At 34.0% G+C, this 21,091-nt stretch overlaps 1 protein-coding gene and 1 long non-coding RNA gene across 3 annotated transcripts in view; one reads left to right on the forward strand and one right to left on the reverse strand.

The window, feature by feature from the left end:
* Window positions 1-21,091, forward strand: part of LOC136034595 (uncharacterized) — a 254,523-nt gene that overhangs the window by 20,862 nt on the left and 212,570 nt on the right. The window lies entirely within an intron of this gene.
* Window positions 674-21,091, reverse strand: part of LOC136034582 (interferon-related developmental regulator 1-like) — a 62,463-nt gene continuing 42,045 nt past the window's right edge. Inside the window, exons 6-10 of one of the 2 annotated variants that reach the window (XM_065715835.1) lie at window positions 19,957-20,093; window positions 13,609-13,745; window positions 9,954-10,049; window positions 4,946-5,065; window positions 674-1,491 (exon numbers count right to left, since the gene is read on the reverse strand). In XM_065715835.1, coding sequence (XP_065571907.1) covers window positions 1,411-1,491; window positions 4,946-5,065; window positions 9,954-10,049; window positions 13,609-13,745; window positions 19,957-20,093 — 571 coding nt within the window. In that variant the 3' untranslated portion in view covers window positions 674-1,410. The remainder of the gene's footprint in view (window positions 1,492-4,945; window positions 5,066-9,953; window positions 10,050-13,608; window positions 13,746-19,956; window positions 20,094-21,091) is intronic. The other variant, XM_065715836.1, reaches the window with a different exon arrangement.

Genomic DNA, 21,091 nt, shown 5'->3' on the forward strand with positions numbered 1-21,091 from the left:
AAGTTGGGCTCAAGGGATAATTATAATGGCACCAGCTAATAAAGAAATATTCTCTTTTCTAACTTATTTTTACATAAACAGAAGGAAGCTTTTTATTTTGAGTAAGACAATTTCTACTTTAGATATCTTTACTCCCAAACCCTGGAATTCTTTAGTACAGACATTTTTCACTATATTCTATGGGGTTGGCAAATTAGCAGTTTTCCACTCCCACCCCACAAAACAAAATATTATCGATTGTCAGTTTCAGTTTTTTTCAAAGAGCCTTAAAATTTAATTTAAAACAAAGCGTGGCAATTGCCAATGATCTTTAGATTATCTGTGCTTAGTACTGTCTTATCCGCCACGAGAAAATTAAGAAATTTCAACAGCGGTGGTTCAAAAGGCGGCATGTTATATGAACCTCAATTTTGAAGGAGAGAGGAAACGGCAAAAAATTTCTCAGTTCTTTTTAAATTTTGGTTGCTTATTGCATTTGCTTTCAGGTCAGGATTTAACTGTTAAAAGAAGAGGATATTTTTAGACATACATATATGTCAAGCCTAATATCCAAAAATTTAATTTCTAACTACTAAAAAGGACATTGGGCACCAAAAGACATTTGACATTGGTTCTTGGTCACCAAATAAGATAGGAGAAAACAGATTAACCTAATCAATTGACTTCAATCAGCTTGAATGGATGAAGTATATATGTTTTCCGAATTGTTGTCACACACATTTTAAATTACCACAGCTGATCTTGGTTTGACCTTCCCCCCCTTCTGCTCCAAAATATTTGCCTGGCTGTTTAAAACATAACAAATACGCACATAGACAAATCTTAGTGCGTTTTTTAAGAGCAGTTGCTTAATTAATTCTCTTTTGTTAATTTTTGATTAGTCGATTGCACAGAAGTATAAACTATGAAGGGTCGTGTTTAGGAGTAGGGGTACGAAATTTGCCCTCCTCCCCCAGAAATTTCTGTCTGGATCATACGAAATTAAAAACACGCATATAAAAAAATTATTGCGTTTTGTAAGAAAAAAAATTGTACCTCCCCCGCTATTCCGAATAAAAATCTTATTGAACCGAATAATTTAGTTCTTTTAATTGAGCAACTATTAGACCCTGCTTCTGAAGAATTCGATATAAATTTGCAACACGAGGCATGGAGAGCAAAATATTTTTTAATAAATTTGAATGCATGATAAAAGGTTCAAATCAACCAATTATTCGTGAGCAAACCACCAACATGTTTAATTAGCCTAACCAAATAAATCTATTAGTCTAAGTGTATTATAATCTGTAACTACTTTTTAAAATCAGGTCACAAATTACCATTCCTAATAAAGTGTGCATGCAAGCACAAAAATAAATTATCACTAGAAAAATAAATCGTCAGTGTCAATAACAGCTGTTCATAATGGGACTAAAAGGCGGCAACTCGTTTATCTCTATTCTTCTGCCTGGCTATAGAACGGCTCTTGAAATTAGCCATATTCATTGCGTGCTAAAAAAAAAAAAAAAAAAAAAAAAATTAATATAGTTAGAACATGAAAATATCACTAAATATATGTGTTTAAAAAGCTTCATAGCCGACTGCTAAGAGAGAAAAAAAAAGGAAAACCAAAATCATTTATTTTTTCTTCGTTTAGCCGTTTTTTTTTTCGGCGAAAAGCAAGGAAATTATCATGTTTAGGTACTTGCGAGGAAATTTTCTAGAGAACTTTCACTTTTTATTTCGATTTAATTGTTTGTTTGAATTCAATTTATTCGTTTAAATTCATGTCTACAGAACGGCCGTTCAATTTGTCTCTGTTCAATATGTCGTGTTTTTTCCAAAGGACAGAAATCAACTGTTGGACTCTGTCTACAGAGAAAAATCAGAGAACAGTAGTTTGTTCTCGGCGTGTCAGCCGAAGTTAATTGGACCGAGCTGTGTGCGTGGTGCATGTCTTGTCGGTCGGCACATGGGGGGGGGGGGGATGATCTTAAATAGGATGAAGGAAATGGGCGGTAAAAGGCTTTTGTAGTAAAAGTCATCCCCAGCTTTCTCTCGCAGGAGTTTCTCACTGGATCGAGGTGTGTTTTCTAAGAGAGATCTGTTGAGAATTAGATACCAAGGAGACGAGGCTTATTAACTCTCTTTATAGCTTCATTCATATAGATGAAGTTGGGGTGTATGTGTGGCACTTTCGATCGGGAGATCAGCAGCTCCTTTGTTTTCGACGCATTGACATTGATGCATCTGACCAATTTTTGACTTTCAAAAGAACCGTGTGTAGGGGTATGGAGGCTTGGCTCTTCGTGTTTTGGGACGGCTACGTGTCTTTTCATTTTGGTGTTGTATGTCCATTTATAAAAAAGATTAATAATGTCTTCCCGGGCTTTCCCCTGATTCCGACTCAACAGACTTCGACAATGTGGCTCTACTTGAAGTCCTTCTCAGAAGGTGCAAAACACGTTACTCAGAGTAGCTGCAACCACCCATCCCTCGTAGTTTGAAAATTATCTCCTATACCTCTCACTCTCAACCACAGAAAAGTAGAGGTCTAAGATAATTTCAAATATCCTAGATCTATTATAGACATAAATGGTAGTTGTAGCGGTGAAATTCGTTTCCACATAGCTGCCACTTCTACTTTTTTTGCTCAAGTTCAAAGAACCCTGTGGACAAGGAAGTAGATTCATATCAAAACACAGTCCTGCATATATGAAGCCCTTCTGTATTTCTGTACGGTTATGAGACCTAGTCTCTAAAAGTAACAGAGGTATATGATTTCAATGCCTGAGGTAAATACTTCATTTGTAATTGCGAGACCGACAGTCAAACAACTCCATCCATCAACGTTGTCAGACGAAACATTGCTTCGGAACAACGCTGTACCCCTGTTACCTGCAAAATAAAACCATGACTTTATGCTGAAACACACTTTCAGGATAGAAAAAGTGTCGGGGCAGACAAGTCAATACATGGATGAGTACTGTTAAGACGGACGTTGAGCCAATCGGAGATTTCCGTCGTCAAGGCTGTTGTCACCGATTTCAACAATCTGCACCGTCCTCTCGCCAGGGTAAGCTGCACCCAGCTTATATTCTCTTTCGGCACGCCGTGATAAATCGTGTTTTAAGTTTGGTTTCGGTATTTTGTCCAGTCCATGGCTTCATGAAATTCTACCCACTATCTACCTTAGCACCAACGGTTCCCGCGAAAGTAGCTAAACCGGTACCTAAAATTCAGTCGGTAACAACATAACACATGCATTACGCAAATAGTTTTGCTCCCTCATTCGTCAAGGTTTTTAATGCTACACTCACTCGTCAATAATTGTACATATAAGTTTGTTCTAGTTTATTATTCTTTTTATTCGTTGTTGATTTTAAGTTGTTTTAAATTTGAACTTTTTTTTATTTACCTATATTTTATTACTAAGTTGGATATTTAAATGCTTTAAGATGTAGTTTGATTCTGTGATATTTCGAGTTTGCATGTAAATTTGTATGACGATGGCTATGGCTGTGATAATTACATGCAATCGTTTAAGTATCCAAATTCAAGTACAAGTAAATAAGAGTTAAAACTATTTTTTCACAATGGGGACTTCTGTCACTTCATCATTAAATTTGTTTTAATTTGAAATATCGAAAAGAATTGATATTCAAAATTTCAACAGATGCCGTTGTAACAAACTAGTATGAAAAAATTAGTTCATCAATTTTTATCCCTTTATTTGACAGCATAATTGGCAGAAGATGTTTTAATTATTCGTACTTGTAAATGCTTAGCTTTTTAAAAGTCAGAGACAAACAGTAGAGCTAAGCTGTTGATTTTGAATTAAAATCGAATAGTTGTGGCCATGGCTAATTGCACTTGGCTAATTGGCTAATAATGGTTAATTGCACTTGCACGTATGACAAAACTCGAGACATTACTTAAACACTATTTATACTCAAACAAGAGTTTCAAACACTAGTTGCAGTAATCACAAAACTCATCACAAGATAAACTCCAAGTTTACTATTTCTAGTTAATGGTAACTGGATCAAAATTAAGTGGACATGAAATTGGTAGTGCTTACCAATATTGTTAAGTCTAAACCTAAGTTCTGGAAGAGGCCAAATTTTGCTTTGGCAGCCATATCAAAGAGGCAGGGTAACTTACAAGAGTGGAAACTACCACTAGTGTCGGCAAAAAACATCAACACCATCTAGCCTTTGGCAAATCGTCGCTTTTTCAAGCTTTTTAATAATTTTTCTGTCAAGAACTGAGATCAGACGCTCATTACTAAACTAATTTTATAAACTACGTAAATTAAATTAATTATTCTCATTATTGCACTAAAAAAACGCAATGTTGCCAAAAGTTAGATGGCATTGAAGGCTGTTTTTGTCGACACTAGCGCCAGTTCCCGCTCTTGTAAATTACCCATACTCTTTGAGCCAGATTTCATTTTCACCTAATAAAATATCGCATTCGGTGGTAAACATTCAATTTGTTTCTATATTTCAGATGGACCTTATAAATTAATTTCTCCGGCTAGAAAAATTGCTTTTAAAATAGATAAATAATCTTCCGAAAACGTACTATTGATATTTTTTTTTCTAGTAATACTAAGATGCATTGGCCAAATGATATAGTTGCCTTTTTTATTATGAAAGTTCTCTATGGAGACTTCAAAGAATTTCGTTTTCCACACAACAAAACAGCTGGATTTCATATAACGACGTCACTTGGTCGTTTAAGCTCGACAAAACTTACCAGCTTCTGTCAGAAGTGACCTTAATAAGCCTACAATTTATTTCAAATTCAATTTTTATTGATTTTACAGGTTTATTCTTCATTCATAACGTATTATAGACCAATCTTTCAATTGAATTAATCTGTATTACATTTAATTATATCTATTTAATAATTCATGTAACATAAATACAGAAGTCTAGAAAGTATTCTAAAATTGACCTACTCTTTCGCTTTTCGATACTTTGGTCGTAACTCCACCCACTAACATTGGCGGTCCAAGGTCAAATATATCTCTAAGAAATTCATTTTCGGCTAAATGCAGATTCATACCGGATCCAAGAACCTAAAAAGAAATTCTATATAGTTTCTCCCAGTACCATTAAATTATATTATTTTAGAAGAAAACTAAATAAAGTAGGCTTCCAGAGTAGGCTTAAAGTGAATGCTTTTAGTTTGACTTCAATATGGAGTCCCAAAGATTAAGCTTCTTAAAAAAAAAAAAAAAAAAAAAAAAAAAAAAAAAAAAAAAAAAAAAAAAAAAAAAAACTAACAGAAAATATTTATTTGAATAAAATAATTAATCTTTTAATTTTTAAATTAGCAATCGCAAAAATAGCTTAACGTTAGTTTAATAAAGTTCGAACTTTTGAATCAAACGATTAATCTCATATCAAAATTTAATTATATATTTTTTCGTCTGATTCCTTACTCGAAGGCACTTTTAAAAATTGCATCTGCGAAACAAGAGAAATTATTATTTCGCCAATCTCTGGCCCAAGAGTATAGGTAACTTATAAGAGTGGAAGTGGCGGTGAAGCTTGATTTTTCCGTTCAGCACTAGATGGTGCTGATTGTTACTTCTTTCCTCACACAAACTTGAGTTTCTTCTCATCAGTTACCACTCCTTTTCGACCGTAACTTCAGGTAGTTTAAGGCCTGTTTACGGTGTCCCAGTTGCTATTAATAACTTTTTCCAATCTCATAGACATAGAATTGTTAACGAACAAAAAACTGCTACAAACAACCCGCGTAAATGGATTATTTGTGCTGGGGATATATGAGCATGAACTTCAAGTTTAAACAAGTATTTAAAACAGTATTTCAAACTTCAAAACAAGTGTAAGGGTCCTAAAAAGGTTAAACAAACCTATATAACTATATCTTAAATGAAGATATTTGCTTTTTTTCAAATCTTTAAATTTCGTAACCAAAATTCCTAAACAATTTTCTCCCATTATGTTTCCAATTGGTAGAGAATTTAACAAATAACTATAGAAGCGATTTACAAAGAGAACCCACAACTCACACCAAAACTAAAATGGAATTGGATCGCAAAGCAAGATATAAAGGAATGCGTTAAAGGGAGTTTTCATCAAAACTAAAAAAAACTACAAAACTTGTAACAGAAATATTTAAAACCAAAAATGAAAAGAACCACCCTATCAAACAAAAGGTGAAAAGGTTACGGGCTATATAATCAGACCAAAAGAGAAAAACCAAAGAATATAAGAGCAGATAAAAGAGAAAACTCGACGAATATCTGAGGAAAAATAGCAGTCAACATAAGGTAGCATTAAGGCCGTGATTAAGTGAACTGATAGAACTCGAAAATCCCATGTTAAATTGAAAATTTATATTTAAAAAGTACTCAAGTATTCATTGGCGGAAGATGCCGCTTTTAATATCAGGCCATAGCTTCTTGAAGATGCTTCAAAATGTTTGAAAGGATTTTGCTCTGTTTCCTCTAATTGCTTAGAAATCATAGAAAATGTCTAGGTCTTTTTCACAAGTGTACTCTATGAAGGATATTGCTTTTGGAACAAAATCGGTACTATCATGAGCAGAAGATAATAACCTGTAAGATGATTGGAACCATTTTTCGATGTATTTTCCTGTTTTCTAACCGTCCCATAGAATATTTTCAGCTACCTGAAATTTTTACAAGTCGGTTGCCAGAAAAAATCGTTTCAGATCGCCGATAATACCCCCTAGAGACCAAAATGACAAGCTGGTATAATCAGCTGCTTGTTAATAGATTGTCAAATTTTCATAAATTATTTCAATGCAATGAAGAAACCTAGAAATGAGAAATAGTCAGGAGCGTTCCGTAAAGTTGTGCAAACAAAGCTGAAATCATGGGGAAAATTAAATCAAAGCGAGGTATGCAACTGCGAAACATTTGGGGATAGGCGAGTGGATAAAGAATCAAAAAGAGGCTAAGGCGGACTGTTGCATGGAAGTTGGAAAGAATGGACTGGTCAACCTCAAACGAGGCCATAACTACTTTTACCAAGTACAATGTCAGCTTGAATGTGCTCAGCTAGATACTTGCTTTTTCATGATTTTTACCCAGAAAGACTTCTATATTGAAAAGATAGACCGCGATCCAGGATTTTGGACCGATAAGATTTTCCCCAAGCTAAAAGGATTCTTCATGGATGCTTTGATCCCAGATTTCCACGGGGGCTTCCAATACGAGAGCCGTACTTATAAGGTTAATCGTCTAGTACCGGTAACAGGAAAATTTATTTTCCTTACATTCTATCCTTCTTTGTATTTACATACTTAATTGTATTGTCATTTGAAATAAAATACCTTTGTTTATATTGCTTGTCCTCTAACTTTATCAAACAGTTCGTGGTAACGAACTGTAGTAAAGAGCGACCCGGCTCAATAGTAACCAAAACTCTAAAAAATGGAATTTTGATACCAATAGCTACATCAAAAGAATCGCATTTTAATGCTGATTTTAAATATATAAGCTTCATCAAGTTTAATCTTACCCATCAAAAGTTACGAGCCTGAGAAAATTTGCTCTATTTTAGAAAATAGGGGGAAACAACCCTTAAAAATCATAGAACCCTACTGTAGAAATTTCAAGCTCCTATCTACCAAAATGTGGAATTTTGTATTTTTTGTCAGAAGGCAAATCACAAATGCGTGTTTTTTTTTTTTTTTTTTTTTTTTTTTTTAGGGGTGATCGAATCGACCCAGTGGCCCTTTTTAAGTGACCAAAAAAATCCGAGGGCACCTAGGCCCCCGTTCCACGCTAATTATTTTCCCAAAGTAACCGGATCAAAATTCTGAGATAGCCATTTTATTCAGCGTAGTCGAAAATCCTTATAACTATGTCTTTTGGGACGACTTACTCCCCCACAGTCCCCGTGGGAGGGGCTACAAGTTACAAACACTGACCAGTGCCTACATATAGTAATGATTATTGGGAAGTGTACAGACGTTTTCAGGGGCGTTTTCATTTGGTTGGGGGCAGGGGTTGAGAAGAGAGGGATATGCTGGGGGAACTTTTCATGGGGGAAGAAAATTTCCATGAAGGGAGCGCAGGATTTTCTAGCATTATTTAAAAAAAACAATGAAAAAATAAATATGACAAAGTTTTTTCAACTGAAAGTAAGGAGCAGCATTAAAACTTAAAAGGAACAGAAATTATTACGCATATGAGGGGCTCACCTCATCCTAATACCTCGCTCTTTACGCTAAAGTATTTTTAGAAATTTCAACTATTTATTCTATGGCCTTTGTGATTCAGGGGTCATTCTTAAGAAATCGGGACAAAATTTAAGCTTTAGCGTGAAGAGCGAGGTACTGACGAGGGGGTGAACCCCCTCATATATGTAATAAAATATGAGAATACAGAAGTTCCTTACGTAAGTTAATTTGTAAGTTACGTATATCATTAACTAATAAAATTTATATTTACTAATAAAAAAATTCGTAAGAAATTAAAAGTTCTAGTTGCCTTTTTAGGTGACCAAATAATCGGAGGGTAACTAGACCTCCTTCCCCGCTCCTTTTTTTCTGAAAATCATTCGATCAAAACTATGAGAAAGCCATTTAGCCAAAAAAAAAATATGCAAATTTCGTTTTAATTATTCATCTGCGGAGAGCATAAATCAAAACATGCATTGATTAACAAACGTTCAGAAATTAAATTAAATAAAAACAAGGGTTTTTTAACTTAAAGTAAGGAGTGACATTAAAACATGGAACGAACAGAAATTACTTCATATATGAAAGGGGCTGCTTCCTTATCAACGCCCCGCTCTTCACGCTAAAGTCTGACTCTCTTAACTCTATTGTTTAAAACAGTAAAAAACTTCAGCGTAAAGACTCCTTACTTTCAGTCATTTTTTTTAATTTAATTTGTAAGAAACCTTTGGTTTTCTAAGAATCCTCGAAGAAAGCTTTCAACTAAGTTCGGTGTTTAGTTTCGAATTAATTAACTGAAGTATTTTAAATAGCCTATCCCTAGGAAAAAAAAGTGGAAAAAACAATAAATTTTAAAATGCACTCTATGCATGCCGTCACAGTTGCATATACATAGACATTTTGTGCTTGAGAATGATAGTGCTCTTTTGCTCATTTTCTCTTCTCCCTTGGTCGGTAACCAAGCTTTGCAAGACCCAGCCAAATATATTACTATTTCTCGGCTGAAGCATCTCACCAAAGGAAGCTGTCTATCAAAACCTTTCACAAGACTTGATAATTGGTGCTATTCGAAGTTTTGACAATCGGCGGTCTCTAGAGAATTAAAAGACAGAAGGCTAACCTAACTCCAATTTTGAAGCTCGATGTTTTCAAGTTCACTTAATCACGGCCTTAACAACAAAATCAATCCAAACTTCGTGATAGAAAATTATCTCTTTACGCTAAAATTTGACTTTCTATCCCAATTCTTTAAGAAATATCCTGACCACACAAAGTTTGATTTAAAAGTTTGATTTGATTCAGAATACTTTGACTAAGAACGGCTTTGTTCTAGATTAGACTTCCAGTTGAATAATCAAATGAGTTGAATGATCTTCCTTTGGACGCTTTCCAAAAAAAAATTAAAAAAAAAAATTAACAACTTCGTCCGAGCGAGTAAAAACTGGGGAACAAAATAAATGAATAAAAAAAAAACTAACGCAAAATTATAACCTTTACTTCTCTATATACAACTTCCCGGCTTTCATATTTGCAATATTTGCTAGTAAATATGATAAACTCAAAACTTTTTTTTATTACTTATTTTGGACATTTAAACTTTATCCCTATCCCTCCCTATAACGAATTGAAGACCAAAATAGTACCAAATCTAGATGCCGAGCAACTTGAACATTCTAGCATTAGAAAGGGGAAAAAAACAACCATCAAAAACCCTGAAAAATCCGTTCAAGTAAAATTATCATCGACCATGTCAAGGGAATGCACGATTGTATGCTGACATTTACCTGACAAATGGCGTCGTATTGCTTTTTTCGTGACCAGGAGTCGAGTACTAGAACCTCAGTACCAAATTTTATATGTACATCCGGAGTGTCGCCTTCCTAAAAACAAACAACATAAAATTGAAAATAACAATGAGCTTTCCATCATTTTAATAACATTTCCTTATAAAAATTCCTTTTGTCTCTCAAAATTTGGCTTCCTAGGCTAAGAAACATGGTAGAAGATTGATGATACTTTACTTACAAACGAATCTTCACAACATTAAACTGCCAAAGTTGTTGTTCTTTTGTCAGGTGCATTATAAAAACATATACCATTGTTGGAACATTGTGTTTTTCGTCTTGTAATATCATAAGCATATAATATTATAACATTATTAAAACAGATGGTCTTCACACGTTTATTCAGTGTCATGGTCTTAGAGCAACGGATTGTCTCAATACTTGTTTCTGTGGTATATTTGTTACAGCAATTTAAATAAGTAAGTTGAGTTCAGTAAGTTCAATGAGTATTTCCCAAAAATTCAAATGGAATAAGAAACGAGCATAATAAAGGAAAAAGAAAAGTCACATTACAGAACAAAATAAAACTTATTTAAGCATTATATAAATTAGCAAAACTTCTGGCACAGGATGGCTAGCAACGGGTTCTTCTCTTATTGTTTTTCAGATAATTCTCGGCAACACGGTTAACACTTACTGCTTGATCAGACACACCATAAATACTTTTTTTTGTATTGTTTTGCAGTTGGGTACTTTTCTGTTATAGCGACCTAACTCAAGTTCTTCACCCATTGACGCACTGTAGAACAGGTTTCTTTCGCTAGTTTCTTTCGGATTAGCGTAAGACAAGACAAAGACAAGTGACAGAATAGATGGAAAAATATATTAATTTTTTATATTTTACAGAATAGATGGGTATATTTGTTACACCAATCGTTTCCTAGCACTAGAAAACACAAATGTTCACTAGCTTAAACTTAATTTAAAGTCACGGAAACAAAATATGACACAAAATTAATGAGAATAAAAGTCTCAAATGCAAACGACAGTTTTACCCCGAAAAACACTTTTTTTGGATGATCCATTCCCATCCCCCAGAAAAAACATAAAAAGTTAGAAAGTAAAAATCCATAGTTTTCAAACCTTACATCATCCTTTCCCTGGAGAACATTCCTCTGACAACAGCTCCACTCCTCTTACAAGGAAAAAAAAATCCCGCTTCCCGTATCTTTCTTATAACGTTACACAATTTTTCAATTACACAATTACACAATTTTTTTCCCGACCTAGAAATCAGTGATTATTTGCAGTTACAGAAACCTACTAATCATATTGGTAGATATGTTTAGCACTAGTTACATGACTTCTAAAAGGAAAAAACCTATATGTGTTTTATTTTGGATAGCTGAGCTTAAAAGTCGTGAATCCATTCTTTCAATTCTGCATATATACATACATATATCTAATTTTACTCATCAAATAAACTAAATAAAGGGGATTTTATGATTAGCGATAAAATTACTAGAACCAGTTTCAATAAATTCCAACCTTAAAAAGATTGAGGCCACTCGCGAATTTGTTTGACCCCCCCCCCCCCTCTTCCTATACTTACTGAGATCAACTTAATATGAAAATCTTTCGAGTAAATACAAAATTTAACATTGATTCGCTCATGTAATGTTGATTTTTTCAGATCTGTCCTTTTCTTATTACCGAGGAACGGTCTTCTAATAAATAAATAAAGACGTTTCGATCTTTTAAGCATTCCAGGTCAATTGCATTATTGGTCATGCTAATAAATAAAAAGCTTCTATAAACCGGTCATGGTTACACGGAAATGGATATGCATAATATGCACTAATAATAATATGTAATTGTGTTGCGAGAGCAACACTTTGGTTTTGTCGTGTTTTTTTTTTTTTTTTTTGTTCCTAGCACCCCGATTTCAGCTTATTCCTAGAAAGTGGTAAGGGTCTAACCTCTGCGGTTTTTACGGAAAGTGTGGACCTCAGGCCGGATTGATGAATATGACATTACATTTTGGAAAGCTCCGTAGAACTCTTGCCTGGGGCCAAAAAGGATGGTTTTTGCTTGTCCTCGAGCCAGAGCCTATGGTGTGCGAAGTGAAGTGGAGTTATATAGCCTATGTCAGAGAGGAGTATCTGAAGTTGTGCAGCCAAGCTTTTGTTTCATCAAACCATGTTTCTGCTTTCGAGTGGAAAGCTCCGTTCTAGCAGGCAAGCAGGCAGGCACCAGTTTCAAATTGAAGATGGACTAAAATCTATAAGTGTTAAATATATGCGACAGTTACCCTGCCCCACAGCCAATATGTCTTCTTTGAGTGATAAATAGAAAAATTTAGAGAAGCAAAAAAGCGGCATTTTCCCACGGTTCCGAAAGTGCTGCCATCTATTATTTCTACCCATTTCTGTTCGTGATTTCAGCTGAGTTTATCATTCGGTTTTTCGCACTTGGGATTGCAGTAGAGAAATGGTATCAGATGTGCCTCTTAAACTTTAAAAGTTCTCTCATTGCTAAAGAAATTAGAGTTTATCCTTTGCTCCTTTCTAAGTGATGACGTTAGAAACTTGGCCTACGGCAAAAAAGTCAACTTTTGAACTAAGACAGAAAGATTTTTTTTTCGACGGCAGTCGATAGCTTTTGATGAGCTGATCAAAGTATATGTCATCCATTTTTTCGTACAAAAATTCCTTCATGAGATATACCAGTTTGAAAGTTTAAAGGGGTTGACAACTTCAGTAGTAAGGTACACACTGAAACCAAAAATAGGCCGATACCAATTGTGAGACATATAGGGGAGTTGTAAGCAACAGTCGGCTGTTAGCTCATAATCATCCTCGGCAATGAGGGGTTCGCAACTCTTACTAGTTGGTGTACCTATTTTTTGTTTCCGTTGTATTTGATGGTAAGACCGATTTGGTTCCAGTGGTAAGACATGTAGGGGACTTGTAAGTAATAATCGGCTGTAAGGCTACAATCATCTTTAGCAATGAGGAGTTTGCAACTTTTGCGAGTTGGTGTACCTAGTATGTATTTTAGCATCCTTACAGATTAACAACTTCAGCGTTTAGTCGCAGCGAGGAAACAAAACCAAAGTGTTGCTCTCGCAACACTTTACTCGGCGAAGCCGAGCAAAGGTTGCCGCAACACCTCACGTTGCCCATGCAACGTAGATCTAGTGTTATTTTTAAGTGATGTTCCTAATTTTTAAGTCTTAAACGTTTTACTTTACATTTAAAATAAGTAATTTATAAGCATTTCTTGAATATTAAAGAGCACCATTTATCACATTTTATGTATTTTCGTTTTTCTTGTATTTTTATGCATATTCTTGAGGTGCGTTTCTAAGTTAGATTTAAGGTTCAAAATCTTTAAATTAAGTAAATTCTATTGATAGGTAAAACCTGTTTTCTCCTATATCTCCGACTAACTAAGTTTTCTATTTCTCCAACTTGTGTTATATCCTTTTTACTCATAGAAAAAGTTGGGAAATGGAGTTTTGATCATGGATTTCAGATGTCAAATTCATTTTTGAACATCCTAATAAATAAACACTTCTACAAAAGTGTTCTGATTACAAGGAAATGGGAGGTTTAATCGGATGATCAGCTTAAACTAGTATACGGTCAATTACCTCAACTGCTCTAAGGACATCTCTAAAGCTAGACCTCTGTTGTCTTCTATCTTTTTTCGCTCTAAACTTTTGAGAATCAGTTGCCAACGATTTGAGCATATTGCAGAGTTCTGACTCCAGATCACCAGTATTCTTATCTGAAAAATGAATTCCAAATATCATCAGTACAACTTAACACTTTAGTATATTCACTAAAATCATAGCTAGGTCCAATCCCTGGAAAGCTAAACTGTTGCCTCCAGCCTCCTAGACACGAAATGCACCAATACACATTGATCGATTCCAGCAAAAAAAGTCAAGTCAAAAACTAATTACAAGGGTTCCAGTTAATTGTACACACTAAAACAATTCAATTTTTTGCGCATGCGCATAGTGTGGAGAGACAGGCTCATTTGATCCTCGTCCCCGGATTATTTTGTGGGCATACGCTATTCGGGTCATTTTTTTAATAATATAAAATAATCATTAGGTCTTATGTTAGCATGCAGAACACAGTTAAGTTAAAAACAAAAAAAAATGGGATTAATTACTGTACCCTTTTCCCAAAAGTGGCCCGAAATTATCATTGGCCCATATAGATTTCATCGTTGGCCAGGTTTCATTCAACCTTTGACCTGTGAGGGCGTAAGCTGGGCTATACTTTGCATTTAATTAAACAATAAGCAAAACTGTTGAAAGTAAGAAAATTACGATATATTACAAAGTTTCTGATAACAAAATATTATAACTTGCCGACGGCTTGATTGAATACGGACTATGATTTTTGAATATCATTTAGATTATGGGGAAGTAAGTTTTCGTGCCCTGTAAAATGGACTTAGTGTATATTTGTCCGGTTTTGAACTTTCTACAGAGAAAAATTATTAACAAGGCAGATAAGGATGCTGTTGTTAAACTAGCAGCGAAATTTTTCGGAAAAGATGCGTTTATAGAGACTATTGAAATCTGTCGTGATATTTTTGAAGTGAATATTCCATTTGTGGTCGTTTCTTTCTAAGCCAGAAAATGCTATAGTTCTTGTCATTTTCAGTAATTTGCCTGCCAACCCCAACTAAGTCTTCCAACCCCACTAAGCAGCGCGAGTTTATTTCAAATTTAGGATGCTTGGATAAAATTGACCATGTTGGGCAACGGAGATATAGGCACATATAGAACAGGTAGCGTGGCAAATTTGGACTTTATAATTTCAGATCTTGAATCGTTAAAAGTATCTTGTTAAAGTATCAGACGAAATTTCGATTAATGATCATTCTCACCTAGAAGTGTCTGTTGTTTTAAATTATTTTTTACCATATTGGTAGTAGTAGTCCGAAATGGTTTAAGAAACAGCTTTGGAATAGGATAGATGTAAACTTATATCAGTGCGTATTAGATGATATTCTCAGTAAAATCAGAATTCCTTTTCACCTCCTATCCCAGTCTCAAAAATTTCATTCGTTCGAATCAGATATGTATTATACTGAAATGGATCATGCTATGGAAGTTGCGGCTTCCGCTGCAGTTCCTGTTATTAGAGTGCATAGAAATACACAAAAGAGGGATTGTCTGTTAAACCTGGGTTGGGTGAAGCAAAACAAAAACATCAGCTATGGTATCATATTTGAGATCAGTGTGACCGACCGAGAAATGCCCCCCCCCCTTTTGCAGATAGCTAAATCAACAAAAAAGAAATATATAACGTTAGTGGCAACATGGAAGAAATAACAAGTAAAAGATATATCAACCAAGATTAGGAATAATCCAAACTTTACTTTATAATGAGGTTAATAGATTAAAGCAGTAAACAGCTGATTTATCAGCCAAATCCCGCTAGAACGATGGTATGTACACTTTATTTCAGTTTTTTCGTCCAACCCCCCATCAACTGGATTATGTTCATAATTCAGGTAGCGTGGCAAATTTTGCCATACTCGTAGTAGTCCAAAATGGTTTCAGAAACAGATTTGGGATAGGATAGACGTAAACTTGTATCAGTACGTATTGGATGACATTCTCAGTAGAATCAGAATTCCTTTCCTTATAAGCCTTTTTTCTCAGTTGTAATAAGCCTTTTTTTAAGTTGAACCCATATAAAAACCTAGTTTGTTTTTCTCCGTCTTCGGCTGTGATTCAAATTATATCACTAAAATGTTGCAATGCCCAAGGACCAGATAATCAACATAATGTGACGCATGGGACCATCAGTTAGATTTTTGAAGTGGTGTAGGGGTTGAAAATGCACAGGCAATTTTTCTAGAAATATTGGAACACCATCATAATTTTAAAGAACAGCTATTTGTGCGCTAAGTAAATATTTCAAAAGTGTTTGATAGTATGTTGCATAACCACGCTTTTTTATCGTTGTTGCGTAGTCGAATGAACCCATTTATAGGCCAGTCTTTGACGGGTTGGTAGGGTAATTTATCTATGAGAATTTTTTCGGGAGGGCGACTTTCAGACGAATTTCTTTACGTCGTGGAGTAAAACAAGGGTCAGTTCTTAGCCCCTTTTTATTTCATAACGCAATTAGAACAGCCACGTGGTACCTAACCCAAAATGCGATTGACGGTATCAACATTAGCCATTTGTCGTATGCTGATGATATTTTGTTATTTCCGGACAATTTAATATCAATGCAGTCTCATCTACGAGAAATAGGATTAGAGATTGAACCTACTAAAACAGAATTCCTAGTTGCAAATAATAATAGGAATTTCCAGCATCATTCAATTAGGGTGGGATCACTGAATATTTTTAATAAATATTCCTCTAATTACCCTGGGTTGCCTTTTGGTCCGTCATTTAAAGCTATAGGGTAGTTGGTGTTATCATATGTATTGGGAAAACTTATGGCCTGCTAGTCAGAGTGAAAGGTCGTTTTGATAAACAAACACTTGCTATAATTTATAATTCAATGTTTGCACCTCGTGTATTTTTCATAGTTCCATTTTTTAAGTTTTTAAGTAGAAGCAATAAAAAGCGTATACGCGTGTACTTTTTCCGGTTTTGTAAATATTTTCTTGGAATTCCACTATGGTCAAGAAATCAGTATATTATACGAAAATTTTGAATATTTGATATTACTGTTAAAATAGATCAACAATACGATCGATTTCTTAGACGATCTAGAGACAATAGAATAAAATTTCCCCTTAAATGTCTTGTTTAATGGAAAAATAGTTTTGTCGCCACAGCTGTAATAAAATAGCTATTTATGCCTTATGTTTTCTGAGTGTTTTTCATGTTATGCACTAATGAGCTATCATAAGCTACTTATTATACACTTATGAGTATTATGAGCTACTTAGTGTCGTCCTTTTCGTTACAAGTGTAATTTCATATTTTTCAGTTTTCTTTTCATTTATTTCCTATACTCCTTTGTATACATCCATGTATGTATAGAGGGCATAAATAAACTATTATTATTATTGTCATAGAGTAAAACAAAAATAGACTAGAAGAAAAAAAAACCATTTATTTTTAATTAGATTTTTAAAAATAACGTTAAGCTAGCTGGGTATATTAAATGCCATCAACTACTTTTTTCTTGGTTATATAAAGACTTCCAGTCGCTTTAAAAAACCTGCACTCCTTTCAAATTTTTCGCTATGTCTAATTAAAATTTTGGTTAAATTATCGAGTCAAGGAAGAGGTCATAATTTACAAAGTAAATAAACGAATAAATTAACATTCTGCAACCATGGTATGTAAGAAAACATTATTTTTTTCAAAAAATTCTTTCACAAGATTAGATGGGCCGAATTCACACTTTCGAGTTAACAAAAAAAAAGAAGAAACAAGCCAATATAATAAGTCTGGTCAGAAAAAAAAGACATTTTTAAAGAGTCAAAACAATTAACTCTAGCAAGATCTTTCCAGTTGCAAGCTATGGCTTACCAGGGTTTCTAATTTCCCCCAAAAATAATTTTCTAATTTCCCCTAAATGTGATGAGAGAATCCCCTGAAGTGATGGAAGAGGTCATAATTCACAAAGTAAATAAATCAATAAATTAACAGTCTGCAACCATGGTATGTAAGATAACATTATTTTTTTTTAATTCTTTCACAAGATTAGAAGGGCCAAATTCACACTTTCGAGTTAACAAAAAAAAAGAAAAAAAAGAAAGAAGAAACAAGCCAATATACTAAGTCTGATCAGAAAAAAGACATTTTTAAAGAGTCAAAACAATTAACTCTAGCAAGATCCTTCCAGTTGCAAGCTATGGCTTACCAGGATTTTTAATTTCCCCAAAAAATATGTTTTCGGGGAGCCTCGTGTCTTCAGGAAAAAATGGCAAAAAACTTTGGGGGTTCGCACGCTTTCTGAATAAAAGAAGAGTTTAGAAGGAATATTGAAGTTAAATTTGCATTTTTCTGAAACTGTCTGGAGTTACGATACATATCAAAGAATGAATATCATAAGCATATAAAGCAGTGAGAAAAGATATATGTCGCTAGTAGAAAGTATAAATGCTGCCACCACAGGACAAAGTTCAATGTCTGAAATTAGCATTTTAAAGTAACGCTGGCTTTTCAGAACAGCAGAGAGTGCGAGCAGTTGGGAGGTCCAGCGTTCTTTCTCTGAAGCTTTAACATTAATTAAAGGGTTAACATTAGGTCACCAGCCAGTTATCAAAACAAAATTGGCATCGATATTAGGAGACAGAGATGCGGGGCAACATTTGGTCTATAAAACAACAGAATAAAAAACTTGTCAGTAATTAATCAATTGGATTTGTAGAGACACAAAATTGATTCAACAGCTTCACTTCTTTCTGACTCCAGCAATTTATTCTAATAGCCCCCTCTCCAATGCTTAAAGACTTATTTTAAATTGTGCATTTATTACCTATGTATTTTTAATCCCGCTAAATACCCTAACTATAATAAATATCACATATAATACTTAATTTAATGCTTTAGTAATGCTTTAGGTCAAAATTATCAAACATGTAGGTTTTGCAATAACTTTAGATAAATTTTAATGTCTTAAAAATAATAGAAAATTCAGGAAAGTACTAAAAATTTCCTAATATATCCTGATTTTCTTATATTTTTTTTAGACCCCCGATTCCAAGAAAATGGTAAATATATCCAGGGATTCCGTATGTACCCCTCCCCCTCTTTTCTAACAACAAGAACAAAGTGACTCAAATATTCTACTGAATTTACTAATGTAGTATTGACTTACTAATGTACTAATACAAGTAAATTTGCATTAATAAATTATGATAAATAATATAAATTAATAAATTATGATAAATTACAAACAATCGAATCTCAAAATTCAAGAGTCATTAGGAACGCCTTAACGATTACTATATAATTGGAAAATAAGATTTCAGTTTCTTAGTGTCTCTAGAATCAGATCATGCTGGTCAATAACATCAAAACCACATTTAGCAGAATCAAGATATGTCGCAAAATAGAAGACTCTCTACATCCGTAGTTCATAATGTGGGGTGCAGGCTCCGTCGGTGGGGCATGGCAATATTTTGATGGCCCATGGGCAGAAAGTGTACCCTTCTGCTGACTATACTTTAGAACCTTAATCTTGAAACATTTTTCATATGAATAACGTAAAAGATCCAAGATAGTATTGCAATGATATTATATAAAAAGCGATGTATTCAGACAATATCTTTCATTAGTATAAAATATGGACTTGAAGACGATTAGAAAACAAGATACCAAAGTTAACGGCCTTTTAAGCTTCGTTCAGGTGAATACGTGTAAAATTTTGAATAATAAAATTTTAAATATCACGAGGGGGCATCAAGATTTTAAAATACCTAGTTGGGGCATGGCCCAAAATCGGTTGGGAACCACTGCTCTACACTTAACATGTAAAAGTGAAAAAAAAAAAAAAAAAAAAAAAAAAACAGTGAAATATAATTCCTTGATACTTGCAGCATTTTTTAAGTAAAATTTCCAGCTTTTTTTTAAAATTTTCATATAATCTAGGGCTATAAATGCAGGAGACCAACAGAGAAGAGCTAATGAGTCTCACCAGCCTGATAGCCACAATCATTGCTAAGGTGGTATAATCTAAGACAAAAAGAGGGATAATGTCCGTAAATTTCCATGGCAATGCTTTGATTTCATTGGTTTACATCTATGACGCAAAGTGAGCCAATCACATTACGTCTTGTATCTAGAGAGGCAAATATCCCTGTCTTTTTAAAACCGAATTAGTTTAGAATCGTATAAGTGAAGTTTCAAGCCAGTAAAAAAAAGTTAAATATACTTGATTGGTTCTGCTGTGTGAAAATTTAAACTGGTAAAAATAATAAAACCTTGGAGTCACAAGATTCTTTAGAAGCAATTCCTCTATTTGTGGTATAACGGGAAAGAACAACAAATAATTACCTTCTGAATCATTAGCAAGAGTAAATTCATCATCAAAATCTCTAGCTCCTTCATAGACAAGGGCAATTGCTTCGCCAGCCGTTATTCGCAGATCGACATCACCAGATTCTAATAATTTCAACAGCATTGTAACATTCCTGAAAGACAAAAATAAATCAAATATCAGATTATTTGTTCTATAAGTAATTCTCTGGATAAGTGATTTCGCCATAATTTATTTAGCTGCAGTAAGCTCTTTTCAACCCAAGGGATAATTTTGTAGGGAGAGGAGATTAGCAGAGGAGAAGTAGATTATTATCTACTTCTTTTACTTATATTTTGTAACCTTATAAAAAAAAATTCATTCTTTCGTTAATTTTGGTTACACCTTATTTAGTCAATTTCCTCTAGTAAGTTCAAATTTTGTTATTTTTTTACATGATATTTTACAACATGTTTTAGTATTATGTTTAATTTTTGGGGTTATGGCTGAAAGCGTTGAAATGAAATATTATGCGCCGTGATAAATGCGGTAATGTTGACAGTCTTCTCTTGGTGCTCCAGAGGGTAGTAAAAACAAATAAAGGTCTATTACATAAAATCCGGTCGAGTCCAAGTCAGTGGCCGTCCTACCCGGTTTTTGCGGCCACTCAAGTTCAAGTTCATTTATTTATTAATCGCACATACATGTATATATATATATATATGACATAGGCCCATGGGGAGACAAGCTCGAAAAACTAGGCCTAGACAAAGAATAAAATAATAACACACTACAATACAAAGATAAACATGACGGCAAAGATACAATAACACAACAATAGTATGAAAGTAGCAGCTAGCTCAGGATCATTCAATACTGTTGAAGAAATTAAGAAAGTAATATTATTAAATATAAATTAATACTGGAAGATAGCTGAGAGGCCCATAATCACCCAGAGCAACGAACCATACAAAAACTTTGCCTTACTAAAAAGATACTTAATTAATTAAAAATAATCCTGAACTAAATGAAATTTAAGTTTCCTTTTTATTAAATGGATAGAGGAAAATTTATCAATAAGAGCCTTGTGAGCATCCCAGCACCGAGCTATTGACAAAAACGGAGCGAATTTAGATCTCTCAGTATTATATTTGTCAATGTAGATATCCTTTT

Source organism: Artemia franciscana, chromosome 13 (genome assembly GCF_032884065.1).
Source record: "Artemia franciscana chromosome 13, ASM3288406v1, whole genome shotgun sequence".
NCBI classification, from domain to species: Eukaryota; Metazoa; Arthropoda; class Branchiopoda; order Anostraca; family Artemiidae; genus Artemia; species Artemia franciscana.